Here is a 22,753-nt window from a genome sequence, read left to right as displayed (position 1 = left end):
AGAAACCCTCATTACATTTAAAAAGTACTTGGATATGCACTTGAAGTGCCGTGACCTACAAGGCTACGGACCAAGTGCTGGAAAGCGGGATTGGGGGATAGCTCTTTCTCAGCCGGCACGGACAAGATGGGCCGAATGGCGTCCTTCTGTGCTGTGAATTTCTATGATTTCTATTTCTATGAAAAGAGCAAACACAAAAAGAAAAATCAGAGAAGGACGAAATACAGAAACGAAATGATGAAAAATAATTTATCTGAATGCCCGAACAATACTATCTTTATTCACCAACTGACTTGGCTAATTTCAAGAGGTGGACAAATACCTTCTAGCCCCCTCTGAGACTGCACTCTGTTCCCTCTCTGCAATCCTGCTAGCTTAAACAAAGGTTTATTTGAATATATCAGAAGTGGGCTGAGTTCTGGTAACCCCTCTTGTGAAATATAACTCAAACAGGCCAACGTCAGTCTTATCTCTCATTCTGCCAACGTAGTAATTTCTAGACTTTATAAAGGAGAGAGGCAGCACAGAAGTCCCATCACAAGCCTGCCTCACAGCTGGTTTGTGACAGAAGCCCCATTACTTCTCTGTTCCTTCAATCCACAGTTTGGCAAGATGACTTTACCCTACGCTGTTATACTCTCCGGAATTATTTGTGAGTATTAAACTTACTTGTTTTGAGGGAATTTATCTGAAAGTATTTTTTCCAAATGTATCATTCATTGCCAGATATATTCATTTATCTTAAACTTTCACTTCTTACATGAACACAAACAAACATTTGCTCCAATAGTGCAAAATCAATACCGTACAGGTTTTTTTTATCATAGAAGATCCAGAATAAATTCACTGGCGATTTTTAAAAGTCCCATCACCTATAAAAGGACAGCTTGTAACAGAGAGATTCAGGGTTAGAAATGAATGTTTAATAGTTCAATCATTGCCTTTACAATCTGCAGAAGAAAAGGTATAAGGCTTCATTCTCTAGTTTTTAACTCCTTTGACAGCGCGTTCTGGGAAATATATTTAGGGAATAAATTTTGTAGATTGAGACTGAAATTCTGTACAGTACAAATAGAACTGAAACCAAACAGAGCAGTGAATGGCAGTGTTAGTAGAGTGACAAGATCAGAAACCATTGTTTATTCAGTGTCAGTATTTTCTCACACTTAGTAAGATAACATTGAATAATACACCCATGATTTATTCTATATAATAGTTATAGAAAGAAATACACTTACAGGAATGTGCAGTTACAGACAGAGAGAAATGCAGAGTTAAAGACAGACAGAGAGATGCAGAAATACAGAATTTCACTTGGAAGCGGGTAGGGAGTAGGGGGGCTGGAATGCAGTCGGGAAACCCGGGAGAACGGGTTTCCTTCAGGCCCTGCCGCATTCAATGGAAATGAAAATCGGGCGATTTCTATAATGGACAGCCGATGCACATCGCCAGTTTTATGCCTGGATGATATGTTAAAAATCCAACCCACAGGGTTAAAGAGAGAGATGGAGGGAGACAGATGCTAGAGGTTTGATGGTGTCATACCCATTTTTTGGATGCTAAATGGATGCATAAACCTCCAATATGGTGGGCAGGAAACGCATGCTCATTATGAGCTGGAAGTGCGCCACCCGCCATATAAGTATAATAATAGTCAAAAAGATAGGCGTCCAGTTTCCACGCTTGAAACAGACTGGCTTGGCCTGAGCATGTGACACCAATCAACACCCTTTAAAAGTACATTTCCCAGTTACACAAAGTTGGCAGAAGTTTTAAAAAAATGAATTCTATCACTTTGCTCTGTCCCTCTTAGTGTCTCTAACTCTGTACGTGCGTGTGCGTGTTGATATCTGTCTTGCTGTCCCCCCCTCCCCACTTTGATAACTGCCTCCCTCTCCCAGTCATTTTCCCTCTTCCAGTCACACCCCTCTCCTGGTTGCTCTTCTTTCCTGATTGCCTCCTACCCGATAGCCCTCCTATCCCAGTCAGCCCCCTCCCACTTGCCCCCTCTCCTGGTTGCCCTTTTTCTTGGTCACTCTCTCCCGATCGCCCCCTCTCCCGACCTCCTTCCGTTCCGTTTCAAGAACATCCAATAGCCGCTGCCGGCTGGCGATGCAGCAGCTTGAAATCGGAAGCCTCTTCACCAGCGAACTGTCAGGGGGCGGCCAGCAGGTGGCCGCAGCTCGCTGCTGTCATTTAAATGAGGCTCAAGGCCGAATATCGGGTTTTCCTCAGGCCTACCAGTTCAATAAACAAAGACTTGCATTTCTATAGCGCCTTTCACAACCTCAGGACATACCAAAGCGTTTTACAGCCAATTAAGTACTTTTGAAGTGTAGTCACTGTTGTAATGTAGGAAACATGGCAGCTAATCTGCGCACAGCAAGCTCCCACAAACAGCAATGTGATAATGAGCAGAAAATCAGTTGTAGTGATGTTGATTGAGAGATAAATATTGGCCAGGACACTGGGGATAACTCCCCTGCTCCTCTTCAAAATAGTGCCATGGGATCTTTTACGTCCACCTGAGAGAGCAGAAGGGGCCTCGGTTTAACATCTCATCCAAAAGGCGGCATCTCCGACAGTGCAGCATTTCCTCAGTACTGCACTGAAGTGCCAGCCTAGATTTTTGTGCTCATTTTAAGGTGGAGGGATTGATTCCCTGTGCCTATTTCGTACCAGCGTGAATGGATTTCTAGGCCAGAGACAGAGAGCCAGACGGAGAGATGCACACACACATACACAGAAAGCTATAAATTATTTTTGGTAATAATAACAGAAGGGCACTTAATGCACTCATGACATTCATCTGTCTGCTGTTCAACAGGTTAATGCCGCGATTAAAATAGCAAAGTTAAATCATACAAATGTGTTAAGTGTTCATCTGCTATGATAGGCAATGATAATTTCTAGGCAAAATGAGAGACAGAAAGAAAGACAGATACCAGCACACAGACAGAATTAGAGACACTGAGAAGAGGGACAGAGCAAAGTGAAAGATTTAAAAAAAAACTTCTGCCACCTTTGTGTAACTAGGAAATGTGCTTTTAAGGGGCATTGATTGTTGTCACAGGTTAAGTGGTTGTAAACTGCTGCTGCTTTTCTACATTTGATGCCACTGATTGGCCTATTATTGTGCAGCATAACTTGGTTAACGATACCTCTAGAGCAGAAATTTCAGCTTGCGAGTCACATTGCCACTTTAATGCTCGAACCTGTCCTGGCATCTGTTTGAACAGCAGCCAATTGTTTCTCAACAGCAACACGGGGTTCCACTTTCACAACAAGGACATAAGTCACTGGGAAAGTTACATTAAATATACAGCACAGAAGCAGGCCATTCGGTTCAACTGGCCTATGCCGGTGTTTGTGCACACACATCCCACCTCTCTTCATCTCACCCTACCAGCATAACCTTCTATTCCTTTCTCCCTCATATACTTATCTAGCTTCCCCTTAAATGTATCTATGCTATTTGCCTCAAATACTCCTTGTGATAGCGAGTTCCACATTCTAAAACCACTCTCTGGGTGATGAAGTTTCTCCTGAATTCATTAATAATGACTCATTAAGAGCTGGGATGTAGAGGAGGGTATATACCAAGTGCACCCACTTTTTTTTTATTTTCGGAGGCTAAGGTCCTCGCTCCAAGAGCACGAGATGGCAAATGGCACCAGGTCAAGGCAACATGGCCAACCATGACAATTGTAAGGCTCCTGTGGTAGTTACTGCAATGGAAAGTTGTTTTTATTTTTAATGATGTACTATTACATTATCAGTGATTCATTTTGAAACCAAAGTCCAGAAATTAGTGTTGGTGATATTAGCAGACAAACACGGTTGCATGACATTCCTCTGTGCGCTATTTTAGCAGAGGTTTTAACCCATCTAAAATAGGTGGATTAATGCCTGTGTTAGAATAGCACACAAAGGAATGTGATCTGAAAGTGCTAATGTCACTAACAATAATTTCTGGGCTCAAAAAGTATAACTAAAGACTAACTGGTAAGAAACAAATAATTATTTTATTATTAGACTAGCTGAAGTGCCCGGCGGTGCCGAGGGTCTTTTGAGGGCATGTTGTTGTTGGAAGAGAGAGAGAGAGCGACTGGGGGGAAGAGAGAGAGTGACTGGGGGGAAGAGAGAGAGCAACTGGGGGGAAGAGAGAGAGTGACTGGGGGGAAGAGAGAGAGCGAGAGACTGGGGGGAAGAGAGAGAGCGACTGGGGGGAAGAGAGAGAGTGACTGGGGGGAAGAGAGAGAGCGACTGAAGGGAAGAGAGAGAGCGACTGGGGGAAGAGAGAGAGCGACTGGGGAAAGAGAGAGAGTGACTGGGGGAAGAGAGAGAGCGACTGGGGGAAGGGGGGAAGGGGAGGCGGGGGAGGAAAGGAGGAGGGGAGGAAAGGGGGAGGGGGAGGAAAGGGGGAGGAGGGGAGGAAAGGGGGCGGGGGGAGGGGAGGGGGGAGGAAAGGGGGAGGGGGGAAGGGGAGGGGAGGAAAGGGGGAGGGGGGAGGAAAGGGGGAGGGGGAGGGGAGGGGGAGGAAAGGGGGAGGGGGAGGAAAGGGGGAGGGGAGGAAAGGGGGAGGGGGGAGGAAAGGGGGAGGGGGAGGAAGGGGGGAGGGGAGGGGGAGGGGGAGGAAAGGGGGAGGGGAGGGGAGGGGGGAGGAAAGGGGGAGGAAAGGGGGAGGGGGGAAGAAGGGTGAGGGGGAAGAAGGGGGAGGGGGGAAGAAGGGGGAGAGGGGGAGGGGGAAGAAGGGGGAGCGGGGAGGGGGAGGAAGGGGGAGCGGGGAAGAAGGGGGAGGGGTGAAGAAGGGGGAGGGGAGGGGGGAAGAAGGGGAGGGGGAGAGGGGAAGAAGGGGGAGGGGGAGGGGGAAGAAGGGGGAGGGGGAAGGGGGAAGAAGGGGGAGGAGGGGGAGGGGGGAAGAAGGGGGAGGAGGGGGAGGGGGAAGAAGGGGGAGGAGGGGGGAGGGGGAAGAAGGGGGGGAAGAAGGGGGAGGGGGGAAGAAGGGGGAGGAGGGGGGAAGAAGGGGAAGGTGGGGGGAGGGGGGAAGGAGGGAAGAAGGGGGAGGGGGGAAGGAGGGGGGGAGGGGAGCGCCCCATCAGCCCGAGCCCCGACCCCCGATCTCCCGAGCCCCGCCCCCCGCCCTCCCGAGACCCGATCTCCTGAGGCCCGATCTCCCGAGCCCCACCCCCCCCGATCTCCCGAGCCCCGATCTCCCGAGCCCCGCCCCCTGCCCTCCCGAGGCCGGAATTCCCGAGGCCCGATCTCCTGAGCCCCGCCCCCTGATCTCCCGAGCCCCGATCTCCCGAGCCCCGCCCCCCGCCCTCCCGAGCCCCGATCTCCCGGGACCCGCCCCCCGATCTCCCGAGCCCCGCCCCCAATCTCCCGAGCCCCGCCCCCGATCTCCCGAGCCCCGCCCCCCGATCTCCCGAGGCTCGCCCCCCCCCGATCTCCCGATGCCTGATCTCCCGAGCCCTGCCCCCCCCGAGCCCCGATCTGCCGAACCCCGATGTCCCGAGCCCCGCCCCCCGCCCGAGCCGGCTTCAAGAGCAGAGAGAGAGACGCCGCCGCGCAACCTACCGCGAGAGGCCCGGCTGGACTCAAGTCGCGCGCGCTGACTCCTGCCCCACCTGCCTTTACTAAGATGGCGGCGGTGGCGACGCTCGGCTCAGGCCCGCCCCCTCCAGCCTTCACAAAGATGGCGGAGATCGCGAGCCGCTTGTTCAGCATGACGGGAGGTGCCTAGCTCGGGCGTGGTTGGGCAACAGAGGCCCAGGCTTACAGGCCTGGAAAAACGGTGAAAGGTAGGAAAATTCTAGATGTTAGAGAAAAGATTTACAAATTAATTAACTTTTTTTAAAAACAATTTGTGGTTTAAAAGCCACTTTTTTTTGCTGGAAATGTAGATTTGAAAAGAAACACGCAGAAAGTGGGAAAAAGAAATGAACAGTTTGGAATCAAGATGGCGGCCACTCACCTCGGTTCAGAATGATAAGGCCCGCCCACACACGCACCGATTTGTCAACCGTCAGGTCACTGAACTGTAGGATTGGTCAATCATCACATACTCAACTGTAGGATGGCCCGCCCGCACACACAATGAACCCGCCCCCACTCGATGCAAATGAGCGGATAATGAGCGGAATTTTGAACGTTTTTTGGATACCGTCGGCACAAGTTTTGTCCGACCGTCAGCACAATTTTTGTCTGAGCAAAAAGTAAATACGCCTACAAGAGTCCCCAATGATGAGCTTTCTTTTGATATAACATATGTGTAGGTATGCTCTATAACTTTTGATTGTATAGCCAGACAGAGAGACAGACAGAGAGACAGACAGAGAGACATATCCTTTTATATATATAGATTACCATGGCATACATGACTCACTGTTAATGTTTTCGGACAGCACATTGGGGTATATTCTCTGATGTGAAATAGTCTGCAAAAATTATTTATATAGATTTTTATAAAAGTCCACCCCAAAAGAAAGAAAGAATTTACATTTATACAACCTCAGACCATCTCAAAGCATTTAATAGCCAATTAGGTATTTTTGAAGTGTAGTCACTGTTGTAATCTAGGGAAATGCAGTAACCAATTTGGGCACAGCAAGCTTCATCACCTCACAGGATTGGCTACATGGTGGCATCACCAAAAATTGATGGACATGATACCGCCTTCATATACCCCTCGGTTTAAAATCTGATGGTTCACATGTAGGGACAGGCAGAATGGACCAGAGGGGTCTGCTCCTGTCTGTCATTTTTCGTATGTTCGTAACCCTGCACCGTAACAAAGCTCGCTAATCACTTAAATTTAGCACCTTAATTCATAATTAACCAGTCAGTCTCACTGTTTTAGACAGACTGAGCTCCTGGAATAGCCACAGCTAAACTCCTCTGCCATGCTGCAAACTGTCTAGGTGCAGTATTACACTAGCCCATTTTTTTCCAACCCACCAGATGGTTCAGTCTGGCAGTATTCCATTGAACTGCTGGTGCACACGAGTCCCCACTTTAAACTGCCCTCATTTAGAGAGGAAACTACTGCCTCTCTTGTGCAAGCTCCATCTCCTGTACAATTGTTTTGTCTCTCTCTGTCACTCCTGTTTAATATGCTGTCACCCTCTTTCTCTCCCTCTTTCCCCTCTGTCTTATGCAGAAGACAGAGATCATACAGGGATCCTTGTATGCTCTCTGTCTTCTGCATAATCCCCTCCTGCACTAATGCAGTCTTCTTGCTCTCTTGTACATTGCTATCACCTCTCTCCAATATAATCACTGACCTTTTCTTATCATTTTCATGTAAAGCTGTCTCCTCATTCATGTATAATTGCTATCCTCTCTCCTGTAGAATCCTGCTCTTTCTTCCGTACTGTATATCACTATGCTCTCTCATTCTCTGTATAATTGTGGTCCTTTCTTTTGCATAATCACTTCTCTTCTGTGGAATCATCCTTTGCCTTGTCCTCTCATGTATAATCACTGTCTTCTACCTCCTGAGTAATGCTGTCCTCTATCACGCATATTTTGCTGTTTTCTCTATCGTGGATGATTGCAGCCCTCTCTCTTATTCTCTTGTATAATTGCCATCCTCTTTCTATCTTTCCTTCTTGCTCACTGCTAGATTCCACTGCATAATTGTTGCATTTTCTTTCTCTTATAATCACTGTCCTCTTTTTCCTGTCTAAGTGCTGTCCTTCATCTCTCTTGCCCTCATATAATCACGATCATCTTTCTCTCGGAGTGCTGTATAATGCATGTTACCTCTCTCTCTTTCTCCTTTATAATTAATGTCCTATGTCTCTCCTGTATTATTATTGTTTTCTCTTTCCCTGTATAGTTGCTATCCTTGATCTCTTATAATTGCTGACCACTTTCTCTCTTGTATAATCAATGTTCTTTCTTCTTCACCTAGATAATCACTGTTCTCAATCTATCTCTTTCCTGTATTGCTGTTCTCTGTCACTCTCTCCTGTATAATCACTGTTCTCTTTATCATTTTCCTGGAGACTCATTGGCCTCTCTCACCCACATGATCATTGTACTTTTTCTCTCTGTATAATCACTATCCTCCCTCTCTCTGTCTCTAGTATATGTGCCACCCCCATCTCTCATGTAAGTTGCTGTCCTTTCTCTCCCCTGTCTAATCACTGTGCGCTCTCAGTATAACCATTGTCCCCCCCTCATATAAATGCTGTCCACTCTCTTCTGTATAATCACTGTTTCCATCTAACTTCATCTTTTGTATACATAATTGTTTTCTCTCCTGTACAATGCTATGCTTTTCCCTGTATGATGTCTATCTTCTGCATAATCACTGTGTTTTATTTTACCTGTTCCTGTACAATTGCTGTACTTTCTCTCCTGTATAATCGCATTTATCTTTCTCTAGTATATCACTGTTTTAACTTCACCTGTATAATTGCTGCCCTCTCTAACTCTTTCCTGTATGATTGATGTTCTCTCTCTCTCACTCTTGTATACCATGTGCTATATTACACCCTGCCCTCTCTCTCCTGTAGATCACTGTGCTCCCTCTCCCTTTTTATAATCACTTGCTCTCCTGTGTATGTCTACAAACTGTGTTCACTTTCTCCTGTATTACTACTGTCATTCCTCCCTCATGTATAATCACTCTCTTCCCTCTTTCTTGTCCCTCTCTCATTGTGCTCTCTCCCCCATACATTCACTGTACCTTCTCCACTATAGAATCACTGTGCTCTCTCCCCTAAACACTCACTGTGCTCTCTCTCCTAAACACTCACTGTGCTCTCTCCCCTATACACTCACTGTGCTCTCCCCCCTATACACTCACTGTACCTTCTCCACTATAGAATCACTGTGTTCTCTCCCCTAAACACTCACTGTGCTCTCTCCCCTATACACTCACTGTGCTCTCTCCCCTAAACACTCACTGTGCTCTCTCCCCTATACACTCACTGTGCTCTCTCCCCTAAACACTCACTGTGCTCTCTCCCCTATACACTCACTGTGCTCTCTCCCCCATACACTCACTGTGCTCTCTCCCCTATACACTTACTGTGCTCTCCCCTATACACTCACTGTGCTCTCCCCCCATACACTCACTGTACCTTCTCCACTATATAATCACTGTGTTCTCTCCCCTATACACTCACTGTGCTCTCTCCCCTATACACTCACTGCGCTCTCTCCCCTGTACACTCACTGTGCTCTCTCCCCTATACACTCACTGCGCTCTCTCCCCTATACACTCACTGTGCTCTCTCTCCTATACACTCACTGTGCTCTCTCCCCTATACACTCACTGCGCTCTCTCCCCTATACACTCACTGTGCTCTCTCCTATACACTCACTGTGCTCTCTCCCCTATACACTCACTGCGCTCTCTCCCCTATACACTCACTGTGCTCTCTCTCCTATACACTCACTGTGCTCTCTCCCCTATACACTCACTGCGCTCTCTCCCCTATACACTCACTGTGCTCTCTCCTATACACTCACTGTGCTCTCTCCCCTATACACTCACTGTGCTCTCTCCCCTATACACTCACTGTAAGAGTCATGAAAGTTTAAGAAAGAAAATACTTTAAAATATTGGTTAAATAGTATAATAGTTAATTTACCTGACTGTCTTATTGTATTGAGAAACCCCCTATTTTCTTGTTCCAGTAGTATAGTCTGAGATACCCCCTTTATTCTGGCTACAATGGTACAGTCCTTGAGCTTGTCACATGGTATCCAGCCATTTTACAGCTCAAGCTGCACGAGGCTGGAGAGAAGGTAAAGGCTTTTGAGGGCTGGAGCAATACAGTTTTTGACCGTGTTCGTTTAAACGTGTTTTGCTTTGTAATTCTGTTTGTAAGGTGTTACAGTAAACAGTTTAAAGACAAAGTTACGTTTTGGAACGTTTTATTTCGACACGCGTCTACTCGTTGTTAAAAGCCTCAAAGCTCAGTGGCTGCATGTTTGGAAATTACGAAGCGCCACTACATTAGTCAAAAACTAGCTCCCTAAGAAGGAAAGGACGGAATTGTCGGCGAACGTATACATGAATGGTCACGGAGCCAGACGACAATATAAGAAAGCGAAGGTACAGTGACTGTTACTTGCCTTGTTCATTCTATTGAGAAGCTAAATAAGAGCTGCGGGTAAAATGGCCGAGGCCTTACGGAGCCGTGAGGAGCTTCCCCCAGCCAGAAGGATTGTTGGCCAAAAGAGGGAAGTAAAGCTCACCCCAAAGGCAATAGAAGAGAAGTTACATAGAAGAATAGGTGCAAGGAGGGCTAAATTAGCTCAGATAACTGGAAAAATGAAGATAGTTGATTGTCTCATGGAAGATAATGCTAATATTAAGAAAGCTGAAGACATAATGCATTATGATTTCTCCAAGTTGCATGAAGAATTTAATGTACTCAATGAAGATGTATTAGCACTTCTGTCTGAAGAAGAGGGAAATGCTGATCAGCACAACTGGTTTGATCTTAAATCATCCAGCATTAAGGACTATGTCAAGGCCACAGAACAGTGGATGTTAAAGATTCGTCAAGATGCTGATACAGCAGAGAAAGATAAAGATGACGATGAAGTCGGACCAGATGATAGCCTTTCAGAGACTTCAGCCAGACTGAGCAAAAATTGAAAAGAAGGTAGCTCTGTTTCTGGACACAGGTCAGTCGCTTCTACCACACGCTCGTCGCGACGCATGAGAGAGGAGGTTGAACAGGCAGCGTTGATGGCGCGTGCAGCATCTTTAGTGGAGAAGCAAGCTCTTGAACGGGAACAGGCCCAACTGCAGGCCCAACAGGCCCAACTGCAGGCCCAACAGACCTGGATCAGGGAGTCCATCATTAAGGATGAAATAGCGGAGCACTTAGCAAATGGGGACAGGATAGGACAGAGTCAACATGGATTTACAAAGGGTAAATCGTGCTTGACTAATCTATTGGAATTTTTTGAGGGAGTAACTGGTAGAATAGATGGGGGAGAGCCAGTAGATGTGGTGTACCTGGACTTCCAAAAGGCCTTCGATAAGGTCCCACATAAAAGATTAGCATGGAAAATTGAGGCTCATGGGATAAAGGGGAAAGTTTTGGCGTGGATAGGGAACTGGCTGTCAGATAGAAAACAGAGAGTTGGAATAAACGGCTCATTTTCTGAATGGCAGGCAGTAACAAGTGGGGTACCACAGGGATCTGTCCTGGGCCCCCAGCTGTTCACAATTTACATTAATGACCTGGATCAGGGAGTCGGATGCAGCATTTCCAAATTTGCAGACGACACTAAACTAGGAGGGGGGGTGGGCTCAGAGGAAGAGACCAGGAAGCTCCAGAGCGATTTGGACAGACTGGGCGATTGGGCGGATAAATGGCAGATGCACTATAATGTGGACAAGTGCGAAGTTATCCACCTTGGGTGCAGGAACGGGAGGGCAAATTATTATTTAAATGGCAATAGATTGGGAGAGGGGGAAGTACAGAGAGACCTGGGTGTTCTTGTACACCAGTCACTGAAGGCGAGCATGCAGGTGCAACAGGCGGTCAAGAAGGCAAACGGTATGCTGGCCTTCATAGCAAAAGGGCTAGAATACAGGAACAGGGATACCTTGCTGCAGCTGTACAGGGCACTGGTGAGACCACACCTCGAGTACTGTGTACAGTTTTGGTCGCCTCATCTGAGGAAGGATGTTCTTGCCATGGAGGGGGTGCAGCGGCGATTCACCAGGCTGATACCAGGAATGGCGGGAATGACCTATGAGGAGAGACTATGTAGTTTAGGGATGTACACACTGGAGTTTAGAAGATTGAGAGGGGACCTCATAGAAGTGTATAAAATTCTGACAGGTCTAGACAGACTGGATGCAGAAGGAATGTTTCCCTTGGCGGGTGAGAACAGAACTAGAGGACATAATTTAAGGATAAGGGCTAAACCATTTAGGACAGAGATGAGGGGGAATTTCTTCACTCAGAGAGTGGTGAACCTGTGGAACTCATTGCCACAGAGGGCAGTGTACGCCAGCTCATTAAATATATTTAAGAGGGAATTAGATATATTTCTACGGGCAAAAGGGGTTAAGGGTTACGGAGAGAAGGCGGGGACGGGATACTGAATTAAAGGATCAGCCATGATCTCATCGAATGGCGGAGCAGGCACGAAGGGCCGAATGGCCTACTCCTGCTCCTATCTTCTATGTATCTATGTATCTATGTAAGTGCAGGCAAAGAAAGAACAGCTGGAGATAAAAACAGCTATTGCGGTCTCAGATGCCAGGTTGAGTGTGTATGAAGATTATGAAGGCTCACAGGATGGCATGAACGAATACTGCCAGTCAATGTTGTCACACAGAGTTGGATCCAGGGCACCTTCAAGAGTTAAAAGAGAGTCCGAAGGCCATCTCCTGGCATTACAGCATGGAAGAGTGGCCTCTCCACTAACAGGAGCACGTGATGCTGCCCCAGACGTCAGACGGTCTAGACTAGACCCTGCTGATGACCACCAGAGGCCTGAAGACACAGGGAGAAGCCTATACCGAGTGATGCAACGCCAGAACGAAATTACAGAGATGCTTGTAAAACAACAGAATCTGTTTCGACTCCCTCAAAGAGACATACCAGTGTTCCAAGGCGACCCACTCAAGTATAAGCCCTTCATCAGATCCTTCGAACAAGCCATTGACTCCAAAACAGAGAGCAGCAGTGATAAGTTATACTACCTGGGACAGTACACCAGTGGTAAACCACAAGACCTGGTCAGAAGCTGTGAACACATGAGACCGGACCGGGGATACATAGAAGCCAGGAAGTTGCTGCAGGAGCACTATGGTAACGAGCTGAAGATAGCCACTGCATATATTGAAAAGGCTACCAAGTGGCCACAGATCAGATCGGAGGACGGGGAGGCATTGAACACACATGTTCTTTTTCTCATAGGATGTCGCAACACCATGGAGGATGTTGAATTCATGGAAGAGATGGACAATCCTATGACTACGAGAATCATCATCTCTAAGCTTCCTTACAGGATGAGAGAACAATGGAGAAGAACAGCCTTTGAGATAATGGAGAGACGGAAAAGTAGAGCCAGGTTTGCAGACTTAGTGAGTTTCATAGACAAACAGGCTAAAATTGCTAGGGACCCATTGTTTGGAAACATCCAGGATGTCAGCCCGACTACTGATGGAAGAGCGAAAGCCAAGCCTGCTGAATCAAAGACTCTCAGGAAAGGTGGTTCCAGGAAAAGCAGCTTTGCAACTATCGTCACTCAGGCTGGGGAAGAAAGGTCTCAGAACTCATCTCCCAAAAAGAGCAGCACAGTGACGCCTGCTAATGCCTTTCAGAAGCCATGTTTATTCTGCCAGAAGAATCATACATTGGATTTCTGCAGTGACATCAAAGCACAGCCACATAAGGACAGAATCGAATTTCTGAAGTACAATGGCCTATGTTTTGGATGTCTCTCTCAGGGGCACCTGAGCAGAAACTGTAAGCAAAGAACAACATGCAGAGAGTGCACTCGGAAACATCCCAGTCTGCTGCATATCCACAAAGAAGAACAAGTCTCTAAGAAGAGTGAAGAAAACAATACCGACGAGAAGGTTGTTTCAAGTGCTCTGGTGTCGCTAGAACCAGAGACTTGTGGATTCACTGGGGCCGGTGACAGTGATTGTATTCTTGCCATCGTACCTGTAAAGATCAAGTCTAAGAGGAGTGAGAAGTTTGTGGAGACTTACGCTTTCATGGATCCAGGTAGTTCAGCAACGTTCTGCACAGAATCACTCATGCGACAGCTGAACGTTAGAGGCAGAAGAACAGAAATCCTATTACGCACCATGGGTCATGAGAAGTCAATGCAAAGTTATATCCTGTCAGACTTAGAAGTGTGTGGACTTGAAGAGAAGGACTTCATAGACCTGCCTAATGTTTTCACACACAGGGAGATTCCTGTTAAAATAGGAAACTTAGCCCTGCAGAAGGATGTGGAGAGATGGCCTGACCTGGAAAAGGTGCGTCTCCCATATATTGAAGCAGAAATTGGCCTATTAATTGGAACCAATGCATACAAAACTATGGAGCCATGGCAGGTGATAAACAGCAAGGATGACGGACCCTACGCAGTCAGGACAGCCCTTGGATGGGTAGTCAATGGACCGGTAAGGAGAGATGATGGCAACAAGTCGAACAAGGAGCAATGACAAAATGTAACAGTTAATCGTATCTCTATCGCAAGCATTGAAGAGCTGTTGATACAGCAGTTCAACGCAGACTTTTCAGAACGCAGCTGTGAGGAAAAGACAGAGATGTCACAAGAAGACCATCAGTTCATGGATTTGATGACAAGGTCTACACAGTTCATTGATGGCCACTATCACATTGGTTTGCCACTGAGAAGGCAGACCGCGAAGATGCCGAACAATCGCTGCATAGCAGAGCAGCGTGCCATCAGTCTAAAGAGAAAGCTGAACAAGAACCCCGACTTTCACGAAGACTACAAAGGCTTCATGAGAAACATCATAGCGAAAGGCTATGCTGTAAAAGTGCCTGAGGAACAGTTGAACAGAGACGATGGAAGGGTCTGGTACATTCCTCATCACCGTGTGTATCACCCAAAGAAGAAAAAGATCCGTGTAGTGTTTGACTGCGCCACCTCATTCAGAGGAACTTCACTGAATGACCAGCTGCTTCAAGGTCCTGATCTTACTAATACCCTCATTGGCGTCTTGACTAGGTTTAGACAAGAGCTCGTTGCCATGATGGCAGACATAGAATCAATGTTCTACCAAGTCAGAATCCCTGATGAAGATGCTGATCTTCTGCGTTTCCTTTGGTGGCCAGATGGCGACGTTAGTCAAGCGATGGTGGAATGTAGAATGGCTGTACACTTGTTCGGAGCCACATCATCTCCCAGCTGTGCAAGCTACGCTCTCAGAAAAACTGCAGAAGATGGCAAAGGCAAAGCACCATCAGAGGCTGTGGAGACAATCTTCAGAAACTTTTATGTCGATGACTGTCTGAAGTCCGTGTCAACAGAAGACGATGCCATTGCACTGTCAAGAGACCTTAGGACTCTGTGTTCGAATGGAGGATTCCATCTGACTAAGTGGATAAGCAACAGCAGAGCAGTTCTAGCTTCTATCCCAGAAAAGGAAAGAGCCACTGAAGTCAAAGATCTGGACCTGAGCCACGATGTCCTTCCTATTGAGAGAGCTCTTGGTGTACAATGGTGCATTGAGTCAGACACATTCAACTTCAGAATAATGGTGAACGAAAGACCATCCACAAGACGAGGGATTCTCTCCGTGGTCAGTTCCATCTACGACCCTCTTGGATTCCTGGCACCACTCATTCTGCCGGTGAAGCTGATCCTACGAGAGCTGTGTAGAGACAAGGGAGGATGGGATGAAGATATCCCAGAAGGTCAAGCTCAGAGATGGCTCAGATGGTTGACAGATTTGCAACAACTTTCTAGCTTCAACGTCAGTAGATGCATCAAGCCTGTGAGTTTTGGAGTTACAAAGACGGCTCAACTACATCATTTCTCGGACGCCAGTGAGGACAGCTATGGCACGGCTACTTACCTCTTGCTGACAAATCAACAGGGCCAGAAACATTGTGCCTCCCTCATGGGGAAATCCAGGGTGGCTCCGCTGAAGCAGGTCACCATCCCGAGACTGGAGTTGACGGCAGCGGTTGTTGCAGTTAAAGTTGACCAGGTGATGCGGAAAGAGTTACAGCTCCCATTAGAAGAATCTGTCTTCTGGACGGATAGCACGACGGTGCTGAAGTATATAGAGAATGAGAAGATACGCTTCAAGACCTTCGTAGCAAACAGAATCTCATCCATTAGAGAAGCTACACAACCATCTCAATGGAGGTATGTAAACACCTCATTAAACCCAGCAGATCAAGCCTCACGGGAATTGAAGGCTGAAAACTTCATGAGGAGTGAAACTTGGATACAAGGCCCGAGTTATCTGCTGGAAACAGAGAGATCATGGCCAGAAAGACCAGATATGCCAAGTCAGATTGCTGAAGACGACGTCGAAGTCAAGAGATCAGTCACAGTAAATCTCATAACTACGAAAGAGAACTTTGACACAGTGAACAAGCTTGTTAACCATTTCTCAGGATGGCACCAGTTGAGGAAAGCAGTTGCATGGTTTCTAAGGTTGAAAGAGTTGCTGCTACACCTGAGCGGTAAGAGAAAAGAGTATCGAGCCACTATCCATCAGTCTGAAAGTAACCCTGATAAGCAGAGAATGCTTCGACAGCAATATATGCACCAGCACAAGACCACATTGGGTAAGAATTCATTGACTGTGGAGGATTTGGCCAAGGCTGAGATGGAGATAGTTTGCTTCAGTCAAAGACAAAGATATCCAGAAGAAATCGAAGCTTTACAGCGAAATACTCCAATCAAGAAAGGTAGTCATATCTACAAGCTGGACCCTACACTGCAAGATGGAGTACTGAGGGTGGGAGGGCGACTAAACAAATCTGCCATGCCAGAGGAGGCCAAGCATCCTGCTATCCTTTCTAAGGACCTCCGGGTTGCTACCCTCATTCTTCAGCATATACACCAGAGTATTGGACACAGTGGGAGGAATCACGTGCTTGCGAAGCTAAGACAAAGATACTGGAGTCCAGGAGCTAATTCTGTAATAAGAAAAATACTCTCTGAATGCATTGTTTGCAGGCGGTTACACGCTAGAGCTGGGGAGCAGAAAATGGCAGACCTGCCTGAAGACCGTTTGTTACTAGACAAGCCCCCATTTACAAACGTAGGGGTGGACTATTTCGGGCCTTTCGAGGTAAAGCGAGGACGGAGCCTTGTCAAGAGACATGGTGTGCTTTTCACTTGTTTGACCATCAGAGCAGTTCATATTGAGGTGGCACACACGCTTGACACTGATTCCTGTATTAACGCCCTGCGGCGCTTTGTCTGTAGAAGAGGACAGGTGTCCATTATGCGTTCTGATAATGGCACTAAATTTGTCGGAGCGGAGAGAGAACTACGGGAAGCTATTGAAGGTTGGAATCAGCTTAAAATACAGGAAGCCGTGATGCAAACAGGAATTAAGTGGATCTTCAATCCACCGGCTGCATCCCACCATGGAGGTGTCTGGGAAAGACAGATACGCACCGTAAGAAAACTACTCAGTTCTGTACTGAAGCTGCAAGTGCTTGACGACGAGGGACTTCAAACCGTTCTGTGTGAGGTTGAAGCCATCATTAATGACCGACCGATAACTAAGACATCAGATGATCCCAATGACCTCGAAGCCCTGACTCCGAACCACCTGTTGCTGTTGAAAACACAGCCAGTCATGCCCCCGGGAGTCTTCAAAAAGGAAGATCTGTATGCCCGTCGGAAGTGGAGGCAAGTTCAGTATATGTCAGACCTTTTCTGGACCAGATGGACAAGAGAATACTTACCTCTGCTACAGGAGCGTCAAAAATGGTCCAAAATAAAGAGGAACTTCATTGTCGGAGACATCGTCATAATCGTGGATGAATCAGCCCCTAGAAATTCTTGGTTGATGGGAAAAATAATTAAGACCATTCCAGACTCCAGAGGCGTTGTTCGTCACGTTTGTTTGCAAACCAAGACCAGTACCCTGGAAAGACCGATCACAAAGCTCTGCCTGCTACAAGAAGCAGCGTGAAAGGTTCCTGAACAACACTCATTGTGCTCTCTCCCCTATACACTCACTGTGCTCTCTCGCCTATACACTCACTGTGCTCTCTCCCCTATACACTCACTGTACTCTCTCCCCTGTACACTCACTGTGCTCTCTCCCCTATACACTCACTGTGCTCGCTCCCCTATACACTCACTGTGCTCTCTCCCCTGTACACTCACTGTGCTCTCTCCCCTATACACTCACTGCGCTCTCTCCCCTATACACTCACTGTGCTCTCTCCTATACACTCACTGTGCTCTCTCCCCTAGACACTCACTGCGCTCTCTCCCCTATACACTCACTGTGCTCTTTCCCCTATACACTCACTGTGCTCTCTCCTATACACTCACTGTGCTCTCTCCCCTATACACTCACTGTGCTCTCTCCCCTATACACTCACTGCGCTCTCTCCCCTATATACTCACTGTGCTCTCTCCTATACACTCACTGTGCTCTCTCCCCTATACACTCACTGTGCTCTCTCCCCTATACACTCACTGTGCTCTCTCCTATACACTCACTGTGCTCTCTCCCCTATACACTCACTGTGCTCTCTCCCCTATAAACTCACTGTGCTCTCTCCCCTATACACTCACTGTGATCTCTCCCCTATACACTCACTGCGCTCTCTCCCCTATACACTCACTGTGCTCTCTCCCCTATACACTCACTGCGCTCTCCCCTATACACTCACTGTGCTCTCTCCTATACATTCACTGTGCTCTCTCCCCTATACACTCACTGTGCTCTCTCCCCTATAAACTCACTGTGCTCTCCCCTATACACTCACTGTGCTCTCTCCTATACACTCACTGTGCTCTCTCCCCTATACACTCACTGTGCTCTCTCCCCTATACACTCACTGTGCTCTCTCCTATACACTCACTGTGCTCTCTCCCCTATACACTCGCTGTGCTCTCTCCTATACACTCACTGTGCTCTCTCCCCTATACACTCACAGTGCTCTCTATGCTATACACTCACTGTGCTCTCTCCCCTATACACTCACTGTGCTCTCTCCCCCATACACTCACTGTGCTCTCTCCTATACACTCACTGTGCTCTCTCCCCTATACACTCACTGTGCTCTCTCTCCTATGCACTCACTGTGCTCTCTCACCTATACACTCACTGTGCTCTCTCTCCTATACACTCACTGTGGTCTCCCCTATACACTCACTGTGCTCTCTCCCCTATAAACTCACTGTGCTCTCTATGCTATAAACTCACTGTGCGCTCTCCCCTATACACTCACTGTGCTCTCTCCCCTATACACTCACTGTGCTCTCTATGCTATACACTCACTGTGCTCTCTCCCCTATACACTCACTGTGCTCTCTCCCCTATAAACTCACTGTGCTCTCTATGCTATGCACTCACTGTGCTCTCTCCCCTATACACTCACGGTGCTCGCTCCCCTATACACTCACTGTGCTCTCTATGCTATACACTCACTGTGCTCTCTCCCCCATACACTCACTGTGCTCTCTCCCCTATACACTCACTGTGCTCTCTCCTATACACTCACTGTGCTCTCTCCCCTATACACTCACTGTGCTCTCTCCCCTATACACTCACTGTGCTCTCTCCCCTATACACTCACTGTGCTCTCTCCCCTATACACTCACTGTGCTCTCTCTCCTCTACACTCACTGTGCTCTCTCCCCTATACACTCACTGTGCTCTCTCTCCCATACGCTCACTGTGCTCTCTCCCCTATACACTCACTGTGCTCTCTCCCCTATACACTCACTGTGCTCGCTCCCCTATACACTCACTGTGCTCTCTCCCCGTACACTCACTGTGCTCTCTCCCCTATAAACTCACTGTGCTCTCTCCCCTATACTCTCACTGTGCTCTCCCCTATACACTCACTGTGCTCTCTCCCCTATAAACTCACTGTGCTCTCCCCTATACACTCACTGTGCTCTCTCCTATACACTCACTGTGCTCTCTCCCCTATACACTCACTGTGCTCTCTCCCCTATACACTCACTGTGCTCTCTCCTATACACTCACTGTGCTCTCTCCCCTATACACTCGCTGTGCTCTCTCCTATACACTCACTGTGCTCTCTCCCCTATACACTCACAGTGCTCTCTATGCTATACACTCACTGTGCTCTCTCCCCTATACACTCACTGTGCTCTCTCCCCCATACACTCATTGTGCTCTCTCCTATACACTCACTGTGCTCTCTCCCCTATACACTCACTGTGCTCTCACTCCTATGCACTCACTGTGCTCTCTCACCTATACACTCACTGTGCTCTCTCTCCTATACACTCACTGTGCTCTCCCCTATACACTCACTGTGCTCTCTCCCCTATAAACTCACTGTGCTCTCTATGCTATACACTCACTGTGCTCTCTCCCCTATACACTCACTGTGCTCTCTCCCCTATACACTCACTGTGCTCTCTATGCTATACACTCACTGTGCTCTCTCCCCTATACACTCACTGTGCTCTCTCCCCTATAAACTTACTGTGCTCTCTATGCTATGCACTCACTGTGCTCTCTCCCCTATACACTCACGGTGCTCGCTCCCCTATACACTCACTGTGCTCTCTATGCTATACACTCACTGTGCTCTCTCCCCTATACACTCACTGTGCTCTCTCCCCTATACACTCACTGTGCTCTCTCCTATACACTCACTGTGCTCTCTCCCCTATACACTCACTGTGCTCTCTCCCCTATACACTCACTGTGCTCTCTCCCCTATACACTCACTGTGCTCTCTCCCCTATACACTCACTGTGCTCTCTCTCCTCTACACTCACTGTGCTCTCTCCCCTATACACTCACTGTGCTCTCTCTCCCATACGCTCACTGTGCTCTCTCCCCTATACACTCACTGTGCTCTCTCCCCTATACACTCACTGTGCTCGCTCCCCTATACACTCACTGTGCTCTCTCCCCGTACAATCACTGTGCTCTATCCCCTATAAACTCACTGTGCTCTCTCCCCTATACTCTCACTGTGCTCTCCCCTATACACTCACTGTGCTCTCTCCCCTATACACTCACTGAGTTCTCTCTCCTGTATACTCACTGTGCTCTCTCTCCTATACACTCACTGTGCTCTCTCCTATATACTCACTGTGCTCTCTCTCCTGTATACTCACTGTGCTCTCTCCCCTATACACTCACTGTGCTCTCTCCCCTATACACTCACTGCACTCTCTCCCCTGTACACTCACAGTGCTCTCTCCCCTGTACACTCACTGTGCTCGCTCCCCTATACACTCACTGTGCTCTCTCTCCTGTACACTCACTGTGCTCTCTCCCCGATACACTCACTGCGCTCTCTCCCCTATACACTCATTGTGCTCTCTCCTATACACTCACTGTGCTCTCTCCCCTAGACACTCACTGCGCTCTCTCCCCTATACACTCACAGTGCTCTCTCCCCCATACACTCACTGTGCTCTCTCCAATACACTCACTGTGCTCTCTCCCCTATACACTCACTGTGCTCTCTCCCCTATACACTCACTGCGCTCTCTCCCCTATGCACTCACTGTGCTCTCTCCTATACACTCACTGTGCTCTCTCCCCTATACACTCACTGTGCTCTCTCCCCTATACACTCACTGTGCTCTCTCCTATAAACTCACTGTGCTCTCTCCCCTATACACTCACTGTGCTCTCTCCCCTATAAACTCACTGTGCTCTCTCCCCTATACACTCACTGTGCTCTCTCCCCTATACACTCACTGCGCTCTCTCCCCTATACACTCACTGTCCTCTCTCCTATACACTCACTGTGCTCTCTCCCCTATATACTCACTGTGCTCTCCCCTATACACTCACTGTGCTCTCTCCTATACATTCACTGTGCTCTCTCCCCTATACACTCACTGTGCTCTCTCCCCTATAAACTCACTGTGCTCTCCCCTATACACTCACTGTGCTCTCTCCTATACACTCACTGTGCTCTCTCCCCTATACACTCACTGTGCTCTCTCCCCTGTACACTCACTGTGCTCTCTCCCCTTAACACTCACTGTGCTCTCTCCTATACACGCACTGTGCTCTCTCCCCTATTCACTCACTGTGCTCTCTCCTATACACTCACTGTGCTCTCTCCCCTATACACTCACTGTGCTCTCTATGCTGTACACTCACTGTGCTCTCTCCCCTATACACTCACTGTGCTCCCTCCCCTATACACGCACTGTGCTCTCTCCTATACACTCACTGTGCTCTCTCCCCAATACACTCACTGTGCTCTCTCTCCTATGCACTCACTGTGCTCTCTCCCCTATACACTCACTATGCTCTATCCCCTATACACTCACGGTGCTCTCTCCCCGATACACTCACTGTGCTCTCTCTCCTATACACTCACTGTGCTCTCTCCCCTATACACTCACTGTGCTCTCTCCCCATACACTCACTGTGCTCTCTCCCCTATACACTCACTGTGCTCTCTCCCCTATACACTCACTGCGCTCTCTCCCCTATACACTCACTGTGCTCTCTCTCCTGTATACTCACTGTGCTCTCTCCCCTATAAACTCACTGTGCTCTCTCCCCTATACACTCACTGTGCTCTCTCCCCTATACACTCACTTTGCTCTCTCTCCTATACACTCACTGTGCTCTCTCCCCTATACACTCACTATGCTCTATCCCCTATACACTCACTGTGCTCTCTCTCCTGTACACTCACTGTGCTGTCTCCCCTATACACTCACTGTGCTCTCTCCCCTATACACTCACTGTGCTCTCTCTCCTATACACTCACTGTGCTCTCTCCCCTATACACTCACTGTGCTCGCTCCCCTATACCCTCACTGTGCTCTCTCCCCTATAAACTCACTGTGCTCTCTCCCCTATACACTCACTGTGCTCTCTCCCTTATACACTCACTGTGCTCTCTCCCCTATACACTCACTGTGCTCTCTCCCCTATACACTCACTGTGCTCTCTCCACTATACACTCACTGAGCTCTCAATGCTATACACTCACTGTTCTCTCTCCCCTATACACTCACTGTGCTCTCTCCCCTATACACTCACTGTGCTCTCTCCCCTATACACTCACTGTGCTCTCTCCCCTATACACTCACTGTGCTCTCT

General features: G+C 47.9%; 1 protein-coding gene across 1 annotated transcript in view; it reads left to right on the top strand.

Annotated features, from left to right (window-relative positions):
* The first annotated feature begins 536 nt into the window (after positions 1-536).
* The window catches only part of LOC147116019 (serotransferrin-1-like), a 250,161-nt gene continuing 227,944 nt past the window's right edge, over positions 537-22,753 (top strand). Inside the window, exon 1 of the mRNA XM_085990729.1 lies at positions 537-652. Within this exon, the coding sequence (XP_085846855.1) occupies positions 613-652 (40 nt within the window). The 5' untranslated portion in view covers positions 537-612. The remainder of the gene's footprint in view (positions 653-22,753) is intronic.

The sequence above is a fragment of the Somniosus microcephalus genome, chromosome 6, assembly GCF_052327205.1.
Source record: "Somniosus microcephalus isolate GS21.2 chromosome 6, FLI_Smic_1.0, whole genome shotgun sequence".
NCBI lineage: Eukaryota > Metazoa > Chordata > Chondrichthyes > Squaliformes > Somniosidae > Somniosus > Somniosus microcephalus.
The sequence above is the reverse complement of the archived record's forward strand: the minus strand, read 5'-3'. Positions and strand labels throughout refer to the sequence as shown.